Below are 24,614 nucleotides of genomic sequence, written 5' to 3' on the forward strand. Positions count from 1 at the left end.
TGGGTTTGGGTGACATCCTGCAACTTCGAGCAGGAGCTGCTGCTAACTGCCCTCTTGTTCCAAAGAATTGGAGTAAAGAGTGACAGGGTTATAACTGTTTCAGGGAAGGGCAGCATTCTGGTGTCATTGCACCCATATGCACCCAGAATTGCATTGGCAGAGTTACTGCAGATTTACACTGAATTTGTCATATCCAGAGCCTGGTCTGCACGCACTGTAGATCAAACTTGATGTTGCTATTGATATCTTTGTAAGGTGTGTTCCTCTTCTTAGATGTCAATGAATGTTCCTATGCTGAATTCAATGCTTGTCCTGAGAATGACACCTGTGTAAATCTGGAGGGCTATTACAGCTGTGACCCTCATCATGAACATGTGGATGTCATACCCCACCAGCTGACCCAAAGAAAGGAAGGTAAGAGATGTAGGTCTCACCTTGGGAAATACTGAGAATGTTTCCACAGGACTTTGTGGGCTATCACAGGAGTCACCTGCAAGGCAAAGACCTCTGGAGTGCACAGTGCCCCTTCTCCTCCTGTTGAGAGAAGATGCCACAAGAAGCCAGCTGATAGCTATTTCTGATTGAAACACCATGCATTTATTTTGCACCACCTGGATGTTTCTCCTACCTCGCCCTCAGCTGCCCTCACCCACCTGCCGAATGCCCCAGCTTCAGGCCCAGCCACTTCCCAGAGCAAGTCGCTCGGTGTCAGTACGCCTCCCGGGGAAGCACGACCAGTGATGCTGTCAGTACACAGCATCTCCTTCCCGTTTTGGCTGCGTGACTGCCACTGACTGGGACTCAGTGGTGGCATACTCCCACCCTGAACTGCTGCACTCCTGCCAAGTCCTCAGTTGGAGGCAGACAAAGTTTGGCAATGGGTGATGTAGTTCTTTGGAGTACCAGTGCAGCGAAACAGGGGCATGTACTTGCAGCCCACAGACATCAGTGGGCCTGCTAATGAGCTTAAAGATAATGAGATAAATAAGTGCTTGCAGATTCAATGCTTTAGCTAGAAAACAATTTTACAATCCTTTAATCTCTAAAATTAGGACAAAGTATTACTTTGTGCTTTTGTGATATCGTAATACATTTATTCTAATTTCTATTCCATTGCTGCTTTTCAGCTGTAGGAAACATGAATGGTATTATTTTGGATTAGCTTTGCTAGGAATGCTTTAACTCTTTGATAATACTATTTTTCATCTAGGCATGGCAGCATCTACTACAAGTTCAGCACTGGACCTCATTAACACTAGCAATAGCTCTTCGTCTATAAGTAATTCAAGTCTCTTGTCCATGACTAACAACAGTACAGATGCTGGGTGCTGTAAGTAACTTTGGATTTGAACGAATTGCCTTGCTTTTAATTCAGTTGCTCTTTGATCCCTTTTTCCTGGGGCTGGTTGAGTTACAGGAGGGTGTTCACAGAAGCTGGTAATAGGTTTGGAGTGAATCTCCACCTGTGGAAAAGGAAAGAGAGAGGATCCTGCAATGGGACATTCGGATCGGGGGCTGCAATGCTGTGACCTCTGCAGAAGCCCAACTGTAATTGCCATGGCTACTGAAGGGAGCTGCCTTCTTATAAGTGGAGGTGGCCATACTGGCTTCTTGAGCAACTTGTGCCTGGTGGAACCATTCAAGTGCAGGTCCCATCACGTTGCTTCTGCTGGGTAATCCTCCAGCAGGAGAAGCAGGCCGGTGAGGCCTGTGCAAGACCAGCAATGCTCACTTGCCCTGAACCCAGTTTGCTGTATGTCCCAGGCTTGTCCTGGGACAAGGTATGGGAGGATCTGTTACCTACCACAGAAGTTCCTTCTGGCTACAGCCACTGGAATGTGGGTTTAGCTCTTGGGTCCATGAAGATGTTGGTGGAGTACCTGAGTCAGGGAGGTTGGCTGAAGCTACTCTGTGCTGGAGTTAGCCTTTGTGAACACTCTCCTGCTGTACAGGATGGTTGTCTGAGGACTATGAAGGAAACATACCACAGGAGATTTGTCTTTCAAAAGGTGATTTCAGTCCTTCCAGGCAAGAGTTATCACAATCCTTTTAACCACATTTTCATCTTTTAAGCTGTAATTAGTTCTTTGCCTAGGTCAGAGAGACAGATTGGATATTCTTGATCTACACCCACAACTTCTGACCTAAAGTGAAGCTAGAAGAATTAAATTCAAATCCCTCTAGAGCAAGGGCAGTATGGCTTTGGGAGTGTTGGGCAGCCATATGATTCAGAGGCTTGGAAGCAACTGTGTCCTATTGAAACAAGTTAAGAAAACAGCCCTTTTTTCTCAGGCTAACTGGTAGCATGAAAAAATGAAGTTGTGGCAGCAGCATGACATGATTTCTTGGCTAGCGTGGGGGATGATGTTCATCTCACCTGACCCCAGCTGCCCACAGGAGAGGTGTCTAGTCTGTGCTCATCAACTGAGCTCTCTCTTTAGTTAGTGAAGACAGACAGGCTCTGCTGGAGGGCAATTCATCTTACCTAGTTTAGACAACTCCTACTCCTCCTTTGAAGGGTCTGTAGGGTCCTGTCTTTTCCTATTGGCATGACAATGATTGCACTGGACTAGAGTGGCATGAATAGGTGAAATGCTGTCCACCACTCTGTAAAAACTGGGGTCTGTAGGGTTTTTCCAGGCATAGCTCAAGGTAGCCTTTGCCAGAAGAGGTGCATTTTGATGATTAAAGTGACAAGAGGCACAGCAGGTGTCAACATAAGTAGATTGCACAAGTTCACTATTCAGAACTTACTTCTGTTGCTTGAACCTCTAGCTCACTGGGCTGGTTATTACTGTTACCAGAGATTCAATGGTTTAGCAAAAGGAAATAAGAGTAAGCACCCAGTTAATCACTCTAATGGGCTGGCTAGTGAATGAGGGTACCTTGGACTGTGAGAGGGGCAGAACCTGTCTGGATGTAATGTAAGGAGGATCTTCCCCTGTTAATTGTCAAAGTGCTTGGCTGTAATGGATTTGGTGTAACACAGTGCTCCAAAGGTGAAATGTTGCTTTTTCTGTGCTGACTTTTCCTGGGGCTGCAGTAGATCCCCCTGCAGTTAGAAACCACCGAATCTTCAGCGTTACCAGCAACAGCTTTGAAATGTCCTGGCATGTTGCTTCTACCCTGAACCATACTTTCCAAGTACAAGTGTTCAAGGGCAAAGAGATTATACAAGAACTGAAGACAGAGGAAATGAAAATAGATGTGTCTGGACTGGAAGCAGGTGTGATGTATTCAGTAGAGATCTTCTATGAAAGCTGTGGAAAAAACAGCATCTCCCGTCAAAACGTTAAAACAGGTAAACACCCACTTTAAAATATGGGTTTTTTTCTTTCTTTTGCTCTTGTTCATCTCTCTCTCTCTCTCTCCACTCAACTACAGTTCAGCAATCATCCATTCGGTCCTCCCCAAACTCAATTTCCCTCCTCCTTCAGCACTTCTCTCTACTCCATCATTTACACAGCCCAGACCATCAGACAGCAGAGCTCTGGAGTTATTTGGTTTATCTGGTGATAAAGCTGTGCTGGAGCTGACTCAGACTATTACAGATATCAGGCTAAGATAGAATACGTTTTGTTTTGGATTTTTTTGTTTGTTTGATTGATTTTTGTGCCTGGCACTGCAATCTGCTGCTACCCATCTCCCATCAGGCCTCATTTTTCCTGGTTGATAGCCAGTGAGAACCAGTCAACTGGTTTGTCAAGAGGTCAGCTGAACTAACAAGAGTGCCCGGAAGAAAGCCAGATTTGATTGAATGTTTCTGAGTGACGAGCATTAAAGGGAATAGCAAGGGCTGTGTAAGAAATCTTGCAGAATACCAACATAATTTTGTTCAATTAGATGGTTATGCTAGCTCCACAAGACCCTAGTGTGTTCTTCGAACATAATTTTGCTTTCTTCTTCATACTTAAATTATTTCATAAGTCTTCATGCAAATAAAGAAAGAAATCTCTCCACATTTTCTTCAGAAAGCAGTCAGGGAACTATTTAATACTGGCCACAGTGAGAATGTGGCTATTTATTTATCCAGAAGAGTCCAGATGAGGGGTGACTCCAGTTTGGGTTAGAAGGAAATTCCTCCCTTTGCAGAAGGAAAGTAGGAAGTCTAGTGGTTACAGAAATGGGGGGCTGAACTTCAGGGTATGAAGTTAGAGCCCTTGAGGAAAAAAAAAACAGTTATTCAAAGAGTAACAGCCTCAGATTAAAGTGTTTTTATAGATTCCCTGTCTCTTGGTTTTGGCTCAGGCGCTCCATACTTTACCTGTCAGGCCTTACCAGGCAGAGCATTGGCATCCACTGTTTTTTGGTGTTATTTCCAGGTTGAGAAAATATTTGCTACCCACACTCACAAGATTAAAAAAAAAAAAAAAAAGTGACTGGTGGACCAGAGATGAGCTCACAGGCAATTCAACCTTGGGTGAAACTCAAACACAGGAGTTATGTGGGGTCAGGTGCACAAGGATATATGTATATGTAGTTTTCATGAAGTTGTAATTAGGCACCTAAAAATCTTTATGTACCTGATGTGATAGCATCTCCTCTATGTATAGGAAGGTCATAGCAGAATATTTGCTTTATTTTTTGGTTTAATGCAAAACTTTCTGAACCTTCTCCCCCCCTTTTTCTTCCATCTGAGATTTTCATCTGAGTATAGCAGTTCTGACAGAATCTTTTCCTCTTCAACTTTGTCAGTGTGTGTTTTAATATTGTGTCTTACAGAGGCCAAGATATTTGGTGTTACTATGAGGATTCTCAACTACAACTTCACTGATGATTTCCATAATGCCAGCAGCTCAGCATATGAAGAATTTTCAAGACTGTTGCTTAGAGAGGTAATGCTAAAATATCTGTGGGTAATATTTATTTATTTTTCCATTTAGAATCTATTTAATGTAATTGAGGATTTTATGCCTGGCTGAAATATCCCTTGGAAATTATCATGCTATTTCCTGTGACCTTTCTTTGTAATTAAACCAAAATTCAACTGACTAGACAGATCAAGCCCTTGGCTTTATTAGCAGTGGAGCCAATGAGAATTTTCCCCTACAGAAGAGTAATAGAATTAAAAATGTAGGCATGCAAGAGGGACTCCCTTCCTTGGATCTTTAGTTTGGCAATAAGCTCTCACTAAATTGACTTGAGACTTCTTAATGGATTATTGAGATGACATTGCTGGCATTTATTTCAGTGCTGCCCTCCTAATAAATGTCTGACTGCTCTCAAAGCTCTTTCTTCTTTAGGGAAAAGTGATGGGGTCAGGCTTTTTCCCCAGCCCCATCCTTTGCCTGCCTAATTGTAGCCACTGTCCATGCTCAGGTGTAATCTGGAGTCATGAAGTCTGTTACCAGCTCTCAGCTCCCCAAACGGAGGGATGAAGAGGTTTCAGATGCAGAGCTCTTTTGCAATTTTGGGGTTTTATTTTGTGTAGAGAACAGGGCCCAAACAGAGGAACAGGGATCTCCCTCCATAACAAGACTTTTCCAAAACAAAAGGGGAACTCATAAACATATGTGAATATGAATTTGAGGGAAAAAGCCCAGCAGTAACGGAGTTATGGAGAATCACAGAATCATTTAGGTTGTAAAAGACCTTTAAGATCATGAAGTCCAACCATTAACCCAACACTGGCAAGTTCACCACTAATACGTCCCTAAGCACCCTGCCTGCACCTCTGTAAAAACCTCCAGGGATGATGACTCAACCACAGCTCTGGGCAGCCTGTTCCAGTGCTTGACAACCCTTTCTGTGAAGAAACTGTTCCTAACATCCAGTCTAAACTTCCCCTGGTGCAACTTGAGACCATTTCCTCTTGTCATCTTGCTTGTTAATTAAGGTCAGCCCCCATCTGGCTACAACCTCCTTTCAGGTAGTGGTAGAGAGCGATAAGGTGTCCCCTCAGCCTCTTCTCCACAGTAAACAATCCCAGTTTCCACTCTCAAAAGCAGCAGAGAAGAGGCATTTGCTCATGTGAAATTGTAGGTTGAACCCCCTGACATGGTTTTATTTCCCATACCTGCAAATATTTTTTGCTTTTGTTGTGCAGGAGGATTTTTGTGAGTGAAACTTCTCTGAGACTAATTACAGACCTAATGGGCATCATGGTGTTAGGAAGGAAAAGGAGCACTGCCCATCTTTGTTGTTTCTGCCTTCTTGGGTGTTTGAGGAGCACAACATTCCCCTCTTGCTTCCTCTCTCCTTTTCTTTTTTTCTTGCCTCTCTACCCTGATCTGATCTTAGACCAGATAAATAGCTTGTTTGTAGGGATTTTTGGAGCAAACTGATCAAATGAGAGCAGAGCTGTGTTGATTTATGGCCCTGCATTGCCTGCTCAAAGGCATGCTTTGAGGTGTAGGTAGGAACAAAAGGCCCAAGAGAAGAGATGTCTTCTAGAGATGTAAGATAAAACTGCCAACTCCTGCACTGCTCAGTTATTGACAGCAGTATGCCAGCTTCAGAGCTCTGAGTAACATCACTTGTTCAACTGTTGTGTCTACTTATCAGTTTGGTAATCAACCATAATGTAATTGTGATGTTGCCTTGAAGCTGGGCTGACTCAAAACACATTTTCTTGAAGTTATCCACCCCCATTTTGTTGTCTCTCCTCCTGGGATTTCTTTTATCATTGGGGTCAGCTGCAGGCTGGACTCGAACAGCTGAGTTTCAAATTCTCCATGGGACTTAAAGCCATGCCCATACTAGTAAAGAAAACATTTTCTGAAACATTCTCTGGCATTGACAGCAGCTGCCAGGAACCAACTTGCATCTGTGCAGGTGGGTCTTCCAAAGTGTGGTGGTCATGGTCAGGTTGCCTGGTGGGACTGTCTCTTGGATGATGCTAAGTGTATGAAGCTGAGCCTGGGTACTGTCTGGGGCACTGGTAGCTGGTGGCAGCCAAAATCAAGCCAGAGTCTGCTCCAAAGTCAGTAGAGATGACCAAATTCTTTCTGGTGTTTGGGAGCACAGAGGTGAGTACATAGGAAGCTTGTCACGAAAAGCTTATGGGACGTAGAGAGCAAACATCAGGGTCTGATGCATGCAGGCTTACTGGCCAGTTCAGCTGTGATGCAGGCACACTGGGGCAGGAGGAATTCTGCTCTCTTGAGCCAAAGTGAACTTTGTTTTCTAAGACCACTGGTCAGATGTGGAACATTTTCAAGGGTGCCTAGGTGCACCAAGGAGACTCGTGCTTCTCTGTGCCTCAACCTCTGAAGAGTGAGATTTATGAAACATTTTGAAACTCTTTTTTTTAACCACATTTGCTATGCTGTGCATATCGAAATCTTTAAAATGGAACTATTTAGTTCAATTATAAGAAGAGCTGTTCCTGCTGGGTTCTTAATTGTCAATGCTTCCTTCCCTTTCCTCAGCTTGAAAACTCATTTCCACCCAACATTTCTGCTTTGTACAACTCTGGGAAGCTGACAGTGCAGATCGAGTCCCTGCAAACCGGGAGCATCATGGTGAGGCTCAGAATCACTGTGCAGGAACCCGAGTTCCCAGTCGACGCCTTCACATTCGCCCCAGTGATTTCTTACCTGCACAACAGCTCTGTGCTTTTGGTGGATCAGCAAAACACTGCAGTAGAAGGTAAATTAAAAAAAGCAAACCAAACAGATTTTTTTCTTCCAAACAACGGAACAGGGTTTGTATTTTGATCACACACAGGATCACCAGCATTCTTCATGAGAAGTACTTTATAGGGAGACAAAAACTACTGCTTTATAGGGAGGAAAACCACAACATGAGAACTGCTCTGTAGGCTTTTATCCATAAGCCCAGAAGGGATTGGAAGAAGTATTGGCTGTCCTCCAATATCTGCAGGTACTGCTTCCCTCTACTGTGTTTAAGGAGGGCTGGTACCCTTGGTTTCCCTATTAATTTTCCATCTGATCCTCTTTGTGAGCAGTTGGAAGTTTGCCCTATCTTTCTCACACTGAATTGCAGGTAGGATTAATGTGGAGTATTTGTGGCCTTTAGGTACACATGCCCGCTGGACAGCATTGTGCTTTGAGGCCGTGGGGTTGCATTTGGTCTGTGGTTTAAGAAAAGAATTCTAACATCTCCACTATAGAAATCCAGCTAGACAATTCCCAAATGTCCTCTCAGTGAACAGGACTAAAGAAACACCCAGAGAATTTATGTTAAGCTGGGCCTGTGTTTGACTTTCAGTAACCACCATTTTAGCTTCAAAAGGCCAAATTCTGGCTTCAGGTTTCCCAGCTGACAGAGCCAGACAGAGTTCAGAGAGCTGCCAAATCCAGCAGAATGGGTTATTCTTCTCTCCCAGTGTATTGAGTCCTTAAAAGCTTATTTACTGCGATCAGGAAAAAGTCTCTTCCGAGTTGCAGAACATACAGAGGTTAACTGGAACAGGATGGGAGACACACAGGAGAAATTGCACCCAAAGCCACAGTGGTAGCAGATACTGAATTGCAAGATGCTGATATGTGCCAAAATACAAAGGTTATTGATCCTGGCACCAAAAGAAGGCAATAGCTCAGGACCGCTACTTTAATTGCAGAAAGGCAGGTGGCTTCCAGCACCACTGCTCTTAGCCAGGAGCACAGCCAACTCCTCCTTAGAGGTAGAGAAGAAACCCAAAGTAGCATTTGTTTGATAGGAGTTTCCGAAAGTCAAATGTGGAAAATAAGGCAGAGGACATGAAGGAAAGATTTGTCTCGCAGGCTGTATCGCTTCCTGAGCTGGGAGCCCTGGGACATGCCCTTCAGCAGCAAGCCTGCACAGCTCCTTGTGTGCTGGTGGAGCCATGCCACCTGGATCCTCTGTGGAGCTTGGCCACCAAAAGGCTCTGAGCTTGGGTTAGTGACAGTGGCAGAGCAGGGAATTCAACTTCGCAACAGCGAGGGTGGGAAGTCACAAGGGATGGCACAGCTGAAGGGAGCAGAGGAATTGCATCTCTCTTTGAAGACTCATAAATTACTAAGTTTACTGCCACGGTGAATAGAGATGCTAAAATGTCTGTCTGCCATGTAAAGAGGCATGGAAAAGAGAAAGGGATGGATGCTGAGTCAGGCCCAAAATACATCTCGCACAATATCACACCGTGAGTCAATTCCTGGAGAAGTGTAGGAATACAGCGAGTGTGCACAATGTCCCACACTAATGCTCTCTTAGCCACCAACTATTTTCAGCTCCAGGACTCGCTGAATCCAAAGTGATTTCTTTGGGTTTCTCCTCTCTGAATTTTCAAGTTGAACTTTGAACTACAGGCTCCCTGTGAATTCATGCAGACCTTTAGCATCTGCAACATCATAGTAGCATTGCATGGACCTCTCACAGATATAATGTGTAATTAGAGCTTACACAATGGTGGGTTTTTTATAATTCTTGGAGTAGAACAGTTGGTTGAGGTGGGGGGTTGGGGCGAGGCACTTGCCAAGTGTGACAGTGCAGCTTGTGTGTGTTTCTGCGTGAGTGCACGTAGGAGGGAAGAGAACATAAATGCTTTGGCCTGATCCATGATTGAATGTGGTCACCAGAGGTGAAGGAATTTGCTTAAAAAGCCATGCTAAGTGATGAGAAAGGAAACCCTCAGAGACAGTGGAGCCAGTGAATGTAAGTTATTTGGCAATTAACAGGGGAGCATCTCAGATGGTGTTGGAAGCCATCAAGAGTCACAATTACCTCACAGCACAGCAAGGCATTAGTGAGAGCACTTCCACTGCTGGTGCTTTAGCCAATTTGCATACTTCTGTATTCTCTTTAAGTGGCTTAGGCTGTAACATAATAGGCAGATGCTGACCATAGGCATGTGAAGTTGTCTAATGGAAACAATCACAGATACAACAGCTCTCTGATGAGAAGAAAGAGAATTGCAGTATCAGCTGGAAAGGAGTAAAAAGGGGAGGCTGGCTTCAAGTAGAAAGAAAAATGTACATATGGGCATGCATATACCAGCTTCGTGCTTTCTGTTCCTAGAATGGGAGTTTCCTTTGTTTCGGAGAAATAAACAGAGTGATTAATCTCTGGATGTTTGTAGAACAAGCACTTAGGATAATGCATTGTTCAAAACAATTTTCTAGCCTCTGATCAGAATTCTTTGTCCCAAGACATGCTTTTCAGTCTGGTTTTCTGCCTGCCCTCACTTACAGCCCTGAGGCAGAGAAGGTGTGTGCAGGAGGGAGTGCACACAAGGAGGGCTCACATGGGATTTGCTGACATAATTCGGGTCCAAAGCATTAACTTGGCTTCTGCACATTTGCTGGAAGAGGGTAATAAAAGACTCTGGATCTAAATCCCTCAAGAGTAAAGAGACTTGGCGATCAAATAGGTCTATAACTCCATGAAAGAAGCATCTCTAACTGATTCAGAGCAGTGGGAATTAGACATAAGGAGCACCCTTAGAGCATTTTCATGCCTTGATGATGATCCAGGATCTATCTTCTGAGACTACTGGAAAGAGGGTCACAGTTCTATAACATTACCTGTGAGAAGAAATCTTTTATAAAAAGAGTTTTTTTCCCTTAGCACTTCCTCTGTTAAGAACTGATCAGTGTTTCCGATGGGGTTTACTTGCATTTACCTTTGATTTGAAGGAGAATGTCATTTAGATTAGATCTCTATTTAATAGTCTAGCCTGTGGTAACAGATCTATTTGTTACCTGATATATCTGGAGGTACTGTATGCAGAACTTGGTTTAATGTATGCTGTTGCCATAGCTATGATACAAATCTACAAAATTTTTTTCCACTTCAAATAAATGTGCATCTTTCAAAAAATTATTGAAAAAATCTTTACCTGGAGAAAATATTTTTCAGAGTGCAAGGATGGAGGTTATTTTTATGTGAGAGAATAACAGCACAGTATTCTGCATTGGTCAGAGCTTGTCTGTCAGGTAAACAATTAAAATATGAAGACTGCATCAATAAGTTAAAAAACTGAAGAAAGGATTGCTTTGTGGTTATTTTTAGCTAAATGGACTCAGAAGGAAGGCTGGCTGACTGATCTTCTGGTTTTGGTCTTACAGACTGGGATGAATGTGCTTCTCTTGCCGAAAATGACTGCTCTGCCTTTGCAGAGTGTATCAATTTGATGGGCTCATACCTGTGCAGATGCAAGACAACCATGGATACCAATCCATCCCGGCCTGGAAGAAATTGTGAAGGTGAGGAGAAAACTGGCATGTTTTCTGTTTGCCATGGATGTTTGTAATAAGTTGTGTGGCTTTCTACCTCTGCTTTTATTGCAACTGTTTGTATGGTACACAGCATGTGTACAGATGCACCTTTACAGCCTTTGGCTGAAGGAGTATTTTTTATCTGTCCCTGAACATGAATGTGAACCTTATATATATATAAATATATATATATGTCTTCAGATTAAATCTCTCTGAGATCCTTCTTGATTAGCCTAATGGCTGACTGCTGATAAGTGTACCACATGCTTTTTCCCTCTTTTGGTATGTCTGTGGCTAATTTCCTTGCATTATGATGATCCCTGCCCTCCCAACCAGAAGAGGAGACCCAGGAATCAAATCTGCTTCTTCGTGTAGGCACAAACCAGATTCAACACCATTAAATCACATATGCTACAAGGTGTCAAGGAAATATCTGAGACCTGTTTCTGTAATGCTGTTATGCGTGGCTGGCTGGTCTCAACCCCTTTTCCAGGTCAGACCCTGGTGCCTCCTCACCCAGTTTGATGTTCCACTTTGATGTGCATTTGCTGTGTTGCAGGTGAGATTGTGGATCCTCTCACTGAAACAACAGCTCCCGAAATAGCCAACAGTACAGACTTTGCTCCTGAGGAAGTAAGCCCTGCAGGCCTCGCTTCCCCTGCCACCACCGCGATGGTGGCTGCCGTAGGCTCCACGACAAGCACTGCCATACACCTTCCCACTGTGCTGCCCCTGGGCAACAAACGAGCACCCCACGGTCATTCTCCCACCAGCGCTCCTCCAGGCCCTTGGACAACAGACCTGGCAATACAGATGGACTTTAGCACGGACAACAGCCGCGCAGCCACGGGGGTCGTAGCCAGCAAGGAACCAGCCATGAGCACAGAGCAGTGGGTGGCTGCCAGTCCGCTGCAGCGAAGCTCTGTGTCAGAGACTTCTCCCGGCACATCACAGGGAGAGGCTGGTCTCACCGGTGAGCCCATGGGCACAGCTGGGCAAGAGCAACTCAGTTCTCCACTGCTGGTGTTTCCAAACCAAACATCCTCTGGTGCCAGCAGAAGTCGCGCAGCTTTTGGAGTGCCTCGAGCCAGCTCTCAAGGTGTCCCCAGTACACCTCAGCTGGCTACAGGGGATGATGACGTTTCCACCCTCAACGCCACTCTCCAAGCACATGGAGAGATGGGAGGAGAGAACAGCTCTTGGTTTGAGGAATACCCCGGAGCCCTGGGGCCATCAGGTCTTCCAGACACCTCTCCAGCTCCCAGCACAACGCCAGGCCCAGCCATGGACCGCAGTGAGTATGGTGTTATCACAAGCATGGTAATTCAGCTGCATGGGAAGCAAAGCTGCATGGGAAGCAAAGAGTCCAGAAAGATGGATTCAGTGGTTTGGCAAGAAGACATCTGAAACTAGTTTCTGTCAAAATTATTTTCTAACAGAAATTGGTACCTTTGATTTTTTTTAAATCAACATGTCACAAAAATGTCTCTTTCTGGGAGTTTGGCAGTTGGCTTTATCGATGTTACATTTCTTCATCCCAAAGCAGATGAAGCAAATCATGCAGTGTGCTGAGTGTGGCTCATCAAAACATATGCTGCTTGTCCTTTTGCCACAGAGCTTGGTTTCTCCCGCGCGCTCTGGCACCACGGTACTGCAGCAGCAGCTGCCTATAGGGTTACCTTGGAGAAGTTACAACAACCTGCCTTCCTATTTCTCTCAGCAGAGGATGGATTAGGCAAAGCCCTGGTGGGGCAGAACCTGGGTGGAAACCGGTCAGCCACTTTTTCAAGAGCCATAACTGAGAGCAGCTAGGCTGGTGGGGAGGGCTTGACCTGCTTGGATTTGGACAGCTATACTGAAGTTGATTAGGGAGTTTAGAGTAGATTCGGTCTTTAAATTGTGGATTTGTTTGGGGTAGGAATGCTGTTGTCTCTGCTCACCACTAAATGCATTTTTTTCTTTAGTGTGTTAGGAAGTGACACCTATTTCAGTTTTGTTTCTGCTTGTCTCAATTCTTTCTCTCATGCCCTCCAGATCTCTTTGATCCCAAACTGTATTCTGCTCTTTTCTCCTGCTCTGCGATCTCCTTTTCCTGGGGGTCACCACTCGTCCAGACCCACTTGTGGTTCTCCCTTGTTTCTTTTCTCCCTGGAAAACCTCGTTTTTCACCTACCTAAGGCCAGCTCTGCTGCTTCTCTGGCCTCTCTTGTACCAGTAGTCCTGATCACCAGTGCCCCAGTGTCCACTTCTCCAGTCCTGCTAAGCTCTGGGCAGCCATGCTGATGCCTCCACTCTGCTTCTGTCTTCCCTCTGCTTCATGTTGTGTCCTTCGCTCACTGACACTGGTGAGACCTGGGAACAGAGCTGGGCAAATAGCTCATCTGGGACTTTGGTGGCCAAACAGATGAATCGAATAATTTTGGACTGAACAACATGTTGACATTGAAAAGCTCCATTTACTGATTTGTTTTGTGTTCCTCCCCCTCCACCCCCTTTCTATGTAGGAAAGCATAAAAAATATTTGTGGGTTTTTTTCTTTAAATGAAACAAAAAATACTCATTAAAAAAATATCAAACCAGCTAATTTTAACTGACAAAAAACAAAGGTCATTTTCTTCCAGCTGGAAAACAAATTAAAGAATTCCACACAAACAAGTTCAGTTAATAAAATCTTGTTTTCTTTTCCTGATGAATCAAATACTCAGCCAAGTGCTTTTGCTGGGAAAGAAGCCTGTGAAGGGACTGTAAGTGCAGAACAAGAGGAGGAGCCACCATAGTGGTATCTCACCAGCCTGGGACAGGAAATTTAGAGGGCAAACATCCATGTTTGTTTAAGCTTAATATAGAGCTCCTCCTTGTGGCAACACCTCTGACCTGGAGGGTCAACCTCAGCCAACTCCACATATAGTCTGTCATGTCTTTTTAAACCTGATGACTTTTGTTGTGTGAAAATTGTTCTGAACATTTTCCTCTCTCAACATCAGATAACTGAATGTAGTTTATCTGCAGAATGATGCCTATGTTCGCATCACTGGACAAGCCACAGCAAAAGGCAAGCCCTAAACCTTTGATGTGACCGGTAGTGGTCAGGATTCCTTTGGGCTCAGAAGTATCCTGGGGTCAAGAAAGCTTGCTTTGGTGGCTTTTTAAGCAGGCATGAGTTTCTCCTCTCCCCTGCTGAGCTTTACTCGATGACTATTTGTTTTCCTCTAGTACCTGTCCCAGATCAGCAGAGGATTGTCCCCAATGTGACTAGAAGCAACTTTGATATAACGTGATCTGCAGAATTTATGCAGAGCCATGCTTTCCAGTTCTTCCTGCCTCATAAATAACAGCTGATGTGGGAGACCAAAATTCAGTGTGGGAGTCTGACAGAGCTGGAACCTGGCGCCTTACGTACTGCTGAAATGGGGACAGATGTGCGTAGGGAGGAAGGCAGTCACTCACAGACAGAGCTGGCAGATATAAGGCTTACTGGAGGTCTGCGCCCTTCCTCAGAGGCGTCCAGGGACAGAGCAGCCAGGTTAAGGTGCTGGATGCCTATGTTTGGGTTTTGGGCTAAGTTTCTGAGGACTGGCCTTCTGCTGTTAGGATCTGGTGTGTACCCTGTGTGACCAGGCAGGCCAGTCACTGTCACACACTTGTGTTTGCACTGCAGTCCGTGGAGCGTGTATTTAAGTCGCCTTTCTCTCACTTTGCAGCCATGCAGAAGCTGAGCGGCGTGGTGCGGATAACCAACGTGAAATACTCTCCGGGCTTCGGCAACACGAGCAGCGAGGAATACCAAACCTTCGCACGGCTCTTTGCTGATGAAGTAAGTGGCTAAGAGGGATGTGACCGGTCACTGGTCTCAGTGAAACTACGTGCACAGTCTTTTTCCCCATGAAGGCTGTATGCCACGCATGTCCCTTGAGGTACCCATAAGGCCTGGGTTCCCCCTGGCTGCCAGACTGCCTGATGAGCCTGCAGACGTGTTTCAGAGTGAGATCAGGGTTTGGGGACTCTCTGCTTCTCACACCCGGTTCTACTGGCTTATTGATTTCCTCCAGGGGTGTGGTGAAAAGTTAATGGATGTTTGAGAAGTGCTCAGATATCTTTGCCAGCCAGTATATTAATGAACTGTATGAGTGCTATTACCCTTTGTCATAGTACCTTAAGGTTGGCATCTGTTATAATCATCCTTGGTTTTGCAGCAGTGTATCTGGAAAGGGAGTGGTTTCTTGTAAGTCACCTCTGCCCTCACTTCTAATTAGAGCCCTGGGTATCAAAGCACGCTGCGATATCAGCTGCGCCTTTCAACGCTCTTACAATTCCCAGGCATTGCCTCTGACAGTATCGTTCTCCTAAGTCTTGGTGACTTTATCATGGGCTTGTTCCTGCTGGTGTTTACCCAAACACACCCCTGGCTTGGAAAACCGCTGGTTACGCTGGGCTGCTTTATTGCTTTATCTCCCCTTAGCTGCCTGTGTTTTCAGAGGCCTTCATCGCTGTAACGATAAATCCGCCTCTGACAGCCAGAGGAATTGTCAAATCCCGCGGGAGCCTCTCCAAACTCTCGCTGTGTACAAGTGTTACAACCTGCTGCTGAAGCAGAGTTGCCCACAGCGGGTGCACCGACAATGGCGCCTATTTGGGCAGAGGTCAGCCCAGCGTGGGGCCAGAGACCACCCCGAGGCAGGAAAATCGCGATCCGTTTAGCTGTGTGTGGTGTTTCCTTGGATATTGAATTAGTTTCCCGCTGGTCATTACCAGTTTTCACCTTTCTGGAGGTGTTAGTGGGGTGCTGCTTCCTCCCAGTTGATTCAGCCCCAAGCTGTCACGTCAGAAAAACAGTCAGAAAGTGAGAGCGACGCGGTTAGCGAAGTGAAAAGGGAGCAGTTCTCCACTGCCCTCCATCTCATTCAGTATTGCTGTCTGATGGAGGCTGGTTTGGCAAAAGTAATGTAAAAGTAATGTAAAAGCCAAAAGTACTTCAGGCAAAGTAATGAAGTGGACTAAAAATTAATATATTTTCTTCGTGGGCTATTCAGTCAGATACATTAATCCAGAAAATTGCTAACACAAATAGATTTGGAAAATTTGGGAATCATTACATAAAGGAACTAAAGTAAGGTTTTGTGTCCGTTTTACCCAGTTCTCAAAGTTTCAGGCAGAAGATGATCGCCTGTGATGATAAGGAACTAACTCCTTTTCCCAGGGAATTGGTTTTGTGGATCAGCTGGCAAGACATGTTAGTGCTGATTCCACCTACCTCTAAGTCACTGAGTATAGGCTGTAGTATTGTAGATACTGCATATGGTGAAAGAGATTGGGAGCATTTTATTACAAATGTTGGGTTTTAGATGCCAAAGGAAATTTAGGAATACAAAGAGATCTACGTGTTTTCAGGTTGTAAGGGCAAGAAACTGATCCTTTACAGGGAGTGAAGAAAGTTTCATGGGCTCTAAAAGCACTGTCAGGTTCCAGTTAAATAAACTTTGCCAGAGATTTGGTGTTCTTTTTAACCTCTTTGGAGTCACCATCTACTATTCAGAGGATTTATAAATCCTAATGTGTAATGTTCTTTGGCGTAGAGCTGCCCCAGCACTTAAGTGCCACGTGGTTAAACTGGCAGCACAGCAAATGGAAATTCCATCCTTTAAATAATGTGTAGATGAGAATGAGGTAAAACCCTGATGTGACAACTTGCACTGTCATTGTCCTGGCTACTTTCACCATCCCCCTTGCAATGCAACTGAAGAACAACGCAGCTATGGGCAAGAGAGTATTTTAGTCTTCCTGGATTTTTCTCAGCTTGTTTTTTGCAGCAGCCAAGAAGAATATCATGACAGGTAAGGGTTTGTCCTCAGGGAAGTGAATCAGGAAACCATAAGCTTTGAACTGAAAGTGCCCTCACTGAGGTGCATTGAATTCCTGAATGGAAAAGGTTGTTTTGAATTCAGGTGCCTTAAATACTTATCGACTGAAAGTGTAAAACCAAGAAATGATATTGCCTTATCACGGTGACCCTGTCATGTGGAACTGACATAGACTTTGTTTGGTGTAGCTGAAGACTTAAAATGATTGCAGTTGAAGCTATCTGAATGTGGAATGAGCGTTGATACAGGGATTAAGGACATTTAATCATTTCAGTGTGAGTTCAACCCTTTTGGTAATTTGAGTTTATTCCCAATTTTGTAATAAACAGCTGCCCGTGATGGTAGCTGCGAGATGGGTGCCCTAGTACCTTCCCTTTGAAGGTGTTGCCAAAGCATGAGCAGTGTGGAAGGGTTTTTTTTCCCCTCTTTGAGTGAAAAAAGCAACTTCATGGAGAGTTCTGTTCGAATTAGGGTCCCTTTTGCTTTCTTATTTCCAGTTCCCAGGCTGCCAGTGCATTCCCTGATCTGCCAGCCGTGCAGGCTGCTGTGCAGGTACCCACAATAGCTCCAAAGAGCTGCTAGTGTTTTGCCTGGGACCTAAGGGTGGGTGGTCCAAGAAAACCTGCCAGATGTGCCACAGACACCCATGGGGTGAGCCTGGCTGCCTGAGCCTGCTGCTTTCCATTTGCTCAAAAACCCTGTTGGCCTTTCCTGTCCCATTAAATGGGTTTTAGCATGGCTTCCATCTGGCCCTGAACTAGGACTTTATCTGCCTCCTGTTTTTCTTGCCTGAACAAGGGACATTCCCTCCCCTCGATGCTGGGGTTGCTTCTGCTCACGTTCTCTCCCTTTCTGGTGGCTCCTCTCCTGACATACCGATTTCTCCTGGTCTGGCTTTGCTGGCGTTTCCTTTGTGTGCTACAGGCACTGTAGATACAGTGACGGATTCCCAGGGTAATTTATTCGCCTAGTAAGAAAACCTCACACTCAAAGGTGTTGCATATCGAATATTCCCCTCTGAGAGGCTGACCCTTCTCTTTTCTTTCTGGGCCCCTTTCAGCGGCCGGTATTTTGATAACCCCGGGTGCGGTACCTGCTGCGGAACCACGCAGCCCTCTGGATAAAAGGGTTCGGTGGTGTCACCTAGTGGCTGAGCGCAAACGCCGTCAGCGTCCTCCCTGGCACTTTCCAAGCTCCGAGTCCTGCTTTCTGAGGGGAAACACGAATAAAGACAGAAACAAAACAAACGAGCAAACAACAACAACAAGATGTCCCAAGCCTCGGGTGAAAAGAAGCCCCGATAAAGCAAAATCTTCAGGGTAGATGAGAGAGGTGGATGGGCTCAGGATGTGTTTAATATCCAGAAGTTCAGACAAACAGCTGTGAGAGGTTAAAACACAGGGCTGACCTCCAACTTTTCAGGCTTGCAAAACAGCAGGAGGAGAGAGGAGAAGGAGTCCAAAAGCCTCCTGGCATGGTAAAACGGGAGATTTTGGGGCTGGCAAGGACAGTCCAGGCTTTCCTAGGGAAAGTCAGCTCCTTCCATCCGCCTGGCTCTGCTTATGTTCCCCATGGGGCACTGCAAGCTTTGCTGTGAGGCACTTCCAGGCAGGTGGAAGCCCTTTCCAAGTACGTGTAGGGGGTTTGCCCCATGCATGTTACCTTTCCATGGAGCCCATGCAACACACATCAGCTCTGATATCTCTGAGAAGGCCTGCAGCACACCTGAGAAACTCAGGCCTGGCTGCAGGGCAGGATAATACATAACAGGCAAGTAAATTGGGGCTGGATAGCACACAGCAGGCAGGTAAGTCAGGCTCAGTAAGCAGCTGAGCAAGAGTTGTGGCCAGCTGGGAGAAGCCAGCACAAAATGCACGAGCTCTGTGAACGGGTGCAAGAGAAGTGGGGGCTCCCACTGCTGACCCTTGCCTTGCCTCTTCCCTGGGTGGTCCCTGGTATCAGTCACTGCCTGCACCCCTGAGTGTTACAGCGCTGGCATGAGCTCTGCCTTGAACTCAGGGCTGAAATCCAGCCACCGTGCTCCAGATATTTTCTGTAGATGTGTAGACGAAGGGGTTGGAGGTGACAGTGACATAACCCCTCCCTGCCCCCTTAATTCTCTGTCAAGTTGAACTAGGGAAGGGAGTGATATGTACCCTAAAGAGAGGCGCTAAAGCAGAGCAAAGTGCTGGGGAGGAGGTGTGACTCTGCTGTGCAGGGCAGCAATGGACCAGCTCTCACCTGGGCCAAGTGCTGCTTGTCTGGCTCTTACGGCGTGGTCACTCTCTGCTGGCATCCCAGGGAGCCTGGCAGTCATGGGGGTGTGGAGGCAGAGAGCAAGTATGCTGTGAGAAATCACAAAAAGAGTGTTTCTGTGGCTGTTTCCATCTCTGTGTCCTGCACTGAATCTAGGAGGGGCTGCTATGTACGAGGAAACTATGTGTATTCCAGGCACAGGAGGGTTGTCAGGGGGTAAGAAAAGCAGAGGATCTGTGAGCATCTCTTGGAGAAAGGGAGAGCAGAATATACTCAATTTTACTAGGAAAATTCATGGCATTGATAGATGGTGTCACTCAGCCAGTGCTGACCTTGGCATCTGGTCTTCAGGTAAGCACTCAGCCTGCTATGCTGTTACATGCCATGCAAACCTGTGTGTGTGTGTGTGTGTGTGTGTGTGTGTGTGTGTGTGTGTGTGTGTGTGTGCACTGCCCTGGTTTCCCTTGGGATGTGCAGTTAGGCAGGGAGTCCAGGGCAATCTTATCGGCTCCCTTGTCTGGGCAACTAGGGGAGAAGGACTGACAGGAGAGCACTTGTGGATGTTTACCAGTTTTTCTTTGTGGTGAGTTTCTTAGAAATAAGCCTGCATTTTTGTGTGTAATGCTTTCTCAACATATTCTTTAAAGTTGAGATTACATTTGCCTTGTGTTTTGTCTGGGGTTGGTGCCATGAGATGATGCTCTCTGACCTGTGTCTGCTCCTGCTGTGGCTACTGCTTGGCCTGGAGATGAAGGGGAAGGGCACTGGAAGTGCAAAAGTGATTGTATGTGTGTGTGTCCCTCCCTATGTATGCCCAGGCACCTTTCCCCATGGACTCACCTCCTGTGGGAGAAGGAGGAGATGTTCCCATGGGTTGCTGCCCTCCAGATGTGTACCACCCAGCTTTGGAGGGTGGAAAGGGAAGAGGTCGAACATACAGCTCCAGTCTGTTTATCTCTTGGAGAGGTGTTGGTGTCTCCATCTCAACAGGATGGTGTAGAGGCTGAGCAGCCCAGCTAATGCTTGATGATCCTTATGAGTCCCTTCCAACTCAGTTTATCCTATGCAAAGGCTCACACAGGGCTGTGTTTTCCCACCCCACAGAAAACAGACCATCTTGCTTTCCCATGCATCTGGGCCTATTGTGAATAAGGCTCAATGTGCTTTGAAAAAGATGGCATTCTCTTTCTCAGTCTGCTGTTGGAGTCCAAGGTCACTGTGTACAGGATGTGAATGCTTATTTCATTGATTTTTCTAGACTTTCCTAAATTCAGCTGTGCTTTGGTGCTGTGAGGGTGGCTATTCCCAGTCAAAATAATGCAGAGCCATTTCCTAGCCCTGCTCTTGGGCTCTTGGGGAAGACTGTGAGTTGGGGGTCTGTGCCCTGACAAGGGTCAGAATTCACAGAAGTAACATGATACTCCTCAGGGAGGGCTTTAATGAAACACTTCTGAAATCAAATTGAGGACTGAGTTGATGGGGGGTTGGGTTCTGTGGCAGCGCTGATGGCATGAAATGCCTTTCAGTTTTGTTTACCCTCATCCAGGCATTTGAAAAGAGGAAGGTTCCAGCTCAATGATAAGCAGGAATATTCTGCTTATTTACTTGGCACAGTAAGAAATCATCTGTGACGAAAGGCTTGAGGGTGGTCTGCTCTAAGCTGTAACGTACCTGAGATGAGAGAGCCCCCTGAGATATGTATGCAGCATGGAGTGTCAGGAGGCATCCCCACCTCCATTGGCAGCTCCTCCTTGTATTGCATTGTCTCCTCTCCCTGGAGTTATTTTGAGAGGCAGAACATGGGAGATTCCCCATAGTCTCCTCCCTCCCTTGCCATTAGCAGGGGCAAGGACCTGTGCCAATTACAGATGAGCTATCTAATCACTTAGTATGTTTAATGGTTAAATATATACCACCTCCTGCAACTGCTGTAAAGTGGAAATACTGTAAAGCAAAAGGTCAATTTTCAGCTGCTTTCCTCTGGAGTATGAAGCACAACTGTAAAGCATAATGCTCTCTTCTGGGCAGTGTACAAAGCCTAACGTGTAAATGCTTCTGTCTGTACATCTCCACATGCATTTTGGTTTTTATTCCAGGTACATAAATCTCTGCCCCTTGAGGTTCTTCAGCAGATGGATGCCGGTCTGATTAAAGTGTTGATAACGGGTATTACTAATGGGAGCACAGTGGTAAGTTTCAATTTACTGATTGCAGAAGATGTGGATATCTACAACATCATCACCACTTTTCGTGATGCCTTTGAACACAGCTCCTATTTCACAATTGACAAGAGCAGTCTCTCCATAAATGGTAAGGAGCAGCTTGTTTCCCAATAGTTCTTCAAAACTAGAAAGATGATAAAGCCTGTTATTAATCTGTATTTTTTGAGGTGAAAGTATCTGTAAAACAGGTGGATGAAAAGCCATTCTCTTTTTTTTATATTGCTCCTGCTTATCCATCCAAAAAGCTTTTTCAGAGAACATCAAAAAACGAATTAAGAAGTGAGGCACACTCCTAATCCAAAAGGACGAAATCAACTGGTCTTTTTTCTGGCATTAATTTTACAGATGAGAAGATATGGAAATGTTAGAAACAGTGGTCACACACTGAGGGTTTTATAAGCTACCAGTGGGAATAGGTCCCTGTACCCAGGAATAACCAGAACTGTATAAAATAATTTTGAAACACATTACCCCTCTGCTTTGCACTGATAATTTTGCATGAGATTGAAAGTCCAAGAAAGGAATAAATGAACATATGAATTCTTCTGCAGTGGAAACACGTGCTTTCCTCGCACACCTATGGGTCAGGAGCTTAGTTCAAAACTTGCACCTTACCAAGACCAGTGCAGGGACTGATTGCACAACTTTGTTTCCTTCATACGCAATTTAAGTCGTTAATGAGAAACATCAGTGTCCTGACTAACTGCTGGTGAATTCTGCCTCACAAGTTGATGTGTCATCTCTGGAAAAAAAATAGCACATTCTATATCCTTAACATAATGTTTGTCCAGTGGGTATTGTTACAAGCTGACAATTAGAATCTCGCACAGAAATGACTTCAGAAGCTTGTGTATGCTTTGCCCTGTATATTCTCTTTGCCTGTTACCCCCAATAGTGGTGAATTGGGAAAGTTACTTATCTCTTTTATTAGCAAGTTTGACAATCTGGTGGTAGGGCTTTGTAGAGTGCTTGCCTGCCTTGAACCTGTGCTAAAACAAACGGCATGTTCCAGGGACGGGTCCCCGTCAGCAAGTGCTCAGTGCTGCTTTCCGGGTCCCACCTATGGTAGTATATCCTTATTTGCCCAGCTACTGTTAGACCTTGGGAAAAGAAAGGGATGTAGAGCATATTTATCCTTTTAAAAGTTTTGGTCAGGTAAAAATTAAGAAAGCAACTAGGCTGCAACTTAGACCAGCCAAACAAACCTTCCTCTTTGCTCACACGGGGCATTTACTAACCATCTCCTCAGGAGTGAGGAATGGGGGAGGCAGCTGAGGAAGACCCCTGGGTTAGAAGCATCCCCTTGTGTTGTTGATCAGTTTGGGAGGGTAGGAGCTCTGCAGCAGGGTGCCTACATTTCTGTGAGTATCTGCTGAACCACATGGGTATTACAGCTCCTGCACAGTTTTATCAGTGCCTTGCAAGTTAGCCCTTTAGGCAGCATTTCCCACCTTTTCGAGACCTGGCAGATGTCTGACACATAGAGTATCACACCTAAGAGGTTTAATCCCACCATGATATCATGATGATATGACTGCATTCCAGTTTCAGAACCATCACATTTTCATTTATACACTCTCCACCTTTGCCTTTTGCTTAAATATACCCGACAGATTATGATGAGTGTAAAAGCAAAGAAGATGACTGCTCCCCAGATGCATCGTGCCATAACACACTTGGGTTTTACCAGTGCAGCTGCAATGAAGGATTTGCTGATGTGCATCCAGAAAGGCCTGGAAGAAGCTGTGAAGGCAATTTAAAAATTATTATTATTATTATCTAATGGCTAACTGAATACTTAGTGATCTGATATTTATTGGATCATGGTCATACTTGCCAAAGGTCTTGAAAGTTGCCAGGGATGAATTTTGTTCATTGTTTTCAGCTGGATAATAATGGGAGAAATCATGCAGCAGACTTTCTGACTGTAATACTCTAAGACTTTACTATATTAATATTTAATGCTGTCTTTGTAAGGTTCTTTTAACTGTTCTGTTTTCTTATATTTGCCATTAAAATTAGATAAGATTGTCAAGATTGTTAGTAATTTTTCATTAGCAGTAGCAGAGATGGTAACAGACAAGGTAACAGAAAGCATTAAGTAGTGAGTTGACCTCTGTGGCAGCAGGGATGAAATGGTGGTATTGTGAAATATTTTTTTTTGTATGAGTCAATCTTTCCTTAAATAACTTGTTATCTGACATATGATGGGTCTTTAAGCTCCCAAATTCTTTTTTTCAACTGATACCAAACTTTGCTCAGTTTTGTTTAAAGAAGATATTTTTTGGGAATTCAACTCTGAAAGAGGTCAGGCTTCTCTTTTTCTTCCTCTTATGTTCAAATCAGCAACTTTTTAATATATATTAAAATATAATATATATGTACCGATTTTCTAGGTTGCTTGGGAAATAGATGCTATTTGTATGCATGACCCATTAAAATTATTTATGAGAAATTTTTTTGAAAAAGAGACACATCCTTTGTGTGTCACTGCAAATGGAGCTTCTTATCTTGGTGCTCTCTAAGTCAGTGGTGGATGAACAAGGGTTTTTCTTCTCCCAGCAAAGAGCCATGGGGTAACCCCAGAGCCTGTGCTGGGTATCAGGTGTTTGACATACACATTGATCTCAATCTGCTGCTCCTTTTCCCTGGTGTGCTTTCTTCCTGGAGCCATTAAAGATCTGTTCAACTCCCCCCTGTGTCTCTCGATGTGGGTCTGCTACATGGGGTTTGTCCTGCACTTCCCCCAGACTGGGTTTTCCAAAGCACTCACGGTCATATATTTTGGGTACCAACTGGTTCACAAATGGGGCTGGGTTTCTTGCCAAACTCTGCTCCTGTTTATCCCCCACATCTGGAAGTCTCCTACGGTACCAGGCAAAAAGATACTAACACTTACTGAGCAACTTACAGCTGGGGATCTCTCGCAAGCGCTCCGTATACGTGCTTCACTTCAGCACATTAATGATTGCACACTAATTGTTGCTCAGGAAATAAAGCACTTCAGCTTTACTCTCAGGCACTTTATGTATCTCTTGGGGTCTTCCATAAAAAAATCCCACAGCTTTGGCAGGAAGTAGAGCAGGTTAAATACACAAAAGAAGCTTGTTTCCTGCCAGAAACTGCAAGTTTCCTCC

At 45.0% G+C, this 24,614-nt stretch overlaps 1 protein-coding gene across 1 annotated transcript in view; it reads left to right on the plus strand.

Annotated features, from left to right (window-relative positions):
- Positions 1–24,614, plus strand: part of UMODL1 (uromodulin like 1) — a gene marked incomplete at its 3' end in the record, with an annotated part of 44,771 nt that overhangs the window by 11,081 nt on the left and 9,076 nt on the right. Inside the window, exons 5-14 of the mRNA XM_084271241.1 lie at positions 274–414; positions 1,211–1,330; positions 3,047–3,301; positions 4,723–4,835; positions 7,371–7,590; positions 10,992–11,129; positions 11,701–12,435; positions 14,843–14,955; positions 21,352–21,565; positions 23,091–23,228. Of these exons, the coding sequence (XP_084127367.1) occupies positions 274–414; positions 1,211–1,330; positions 3,047–3,301; positions 4,723–4,835; positions 7,371–7,590; positions 10,992–11,129; positions 11,701–12,435; positions 14,843–14,955; positions 21,352–21,565; positions 23,091–23,228 (2,187 nt within the window). The remainder of the gene's footprint in view (positions 1–273; positions 415–1,210; positions 1,331–3,046; positions 3,302–4,722; positions 4,836–7,370; positions 7,591–10,991; positions 11,130–11,700; positions 12,436–14,842; positions 14,956–21,351; positions 21,566–23,090; positions 23,229–24,614) is intronic.

This window comes from Gallinula chloropus (assembly GCF_964237585.1).
Source record: "Gallinula chloropus genome assembly, chromosome: 1".
Lineage (NCBI taxonomy): Eukaryota > Metazoa > Chordata > Aves > Gruiformes > Rallidae > Gallinula > Gallinula chloropus.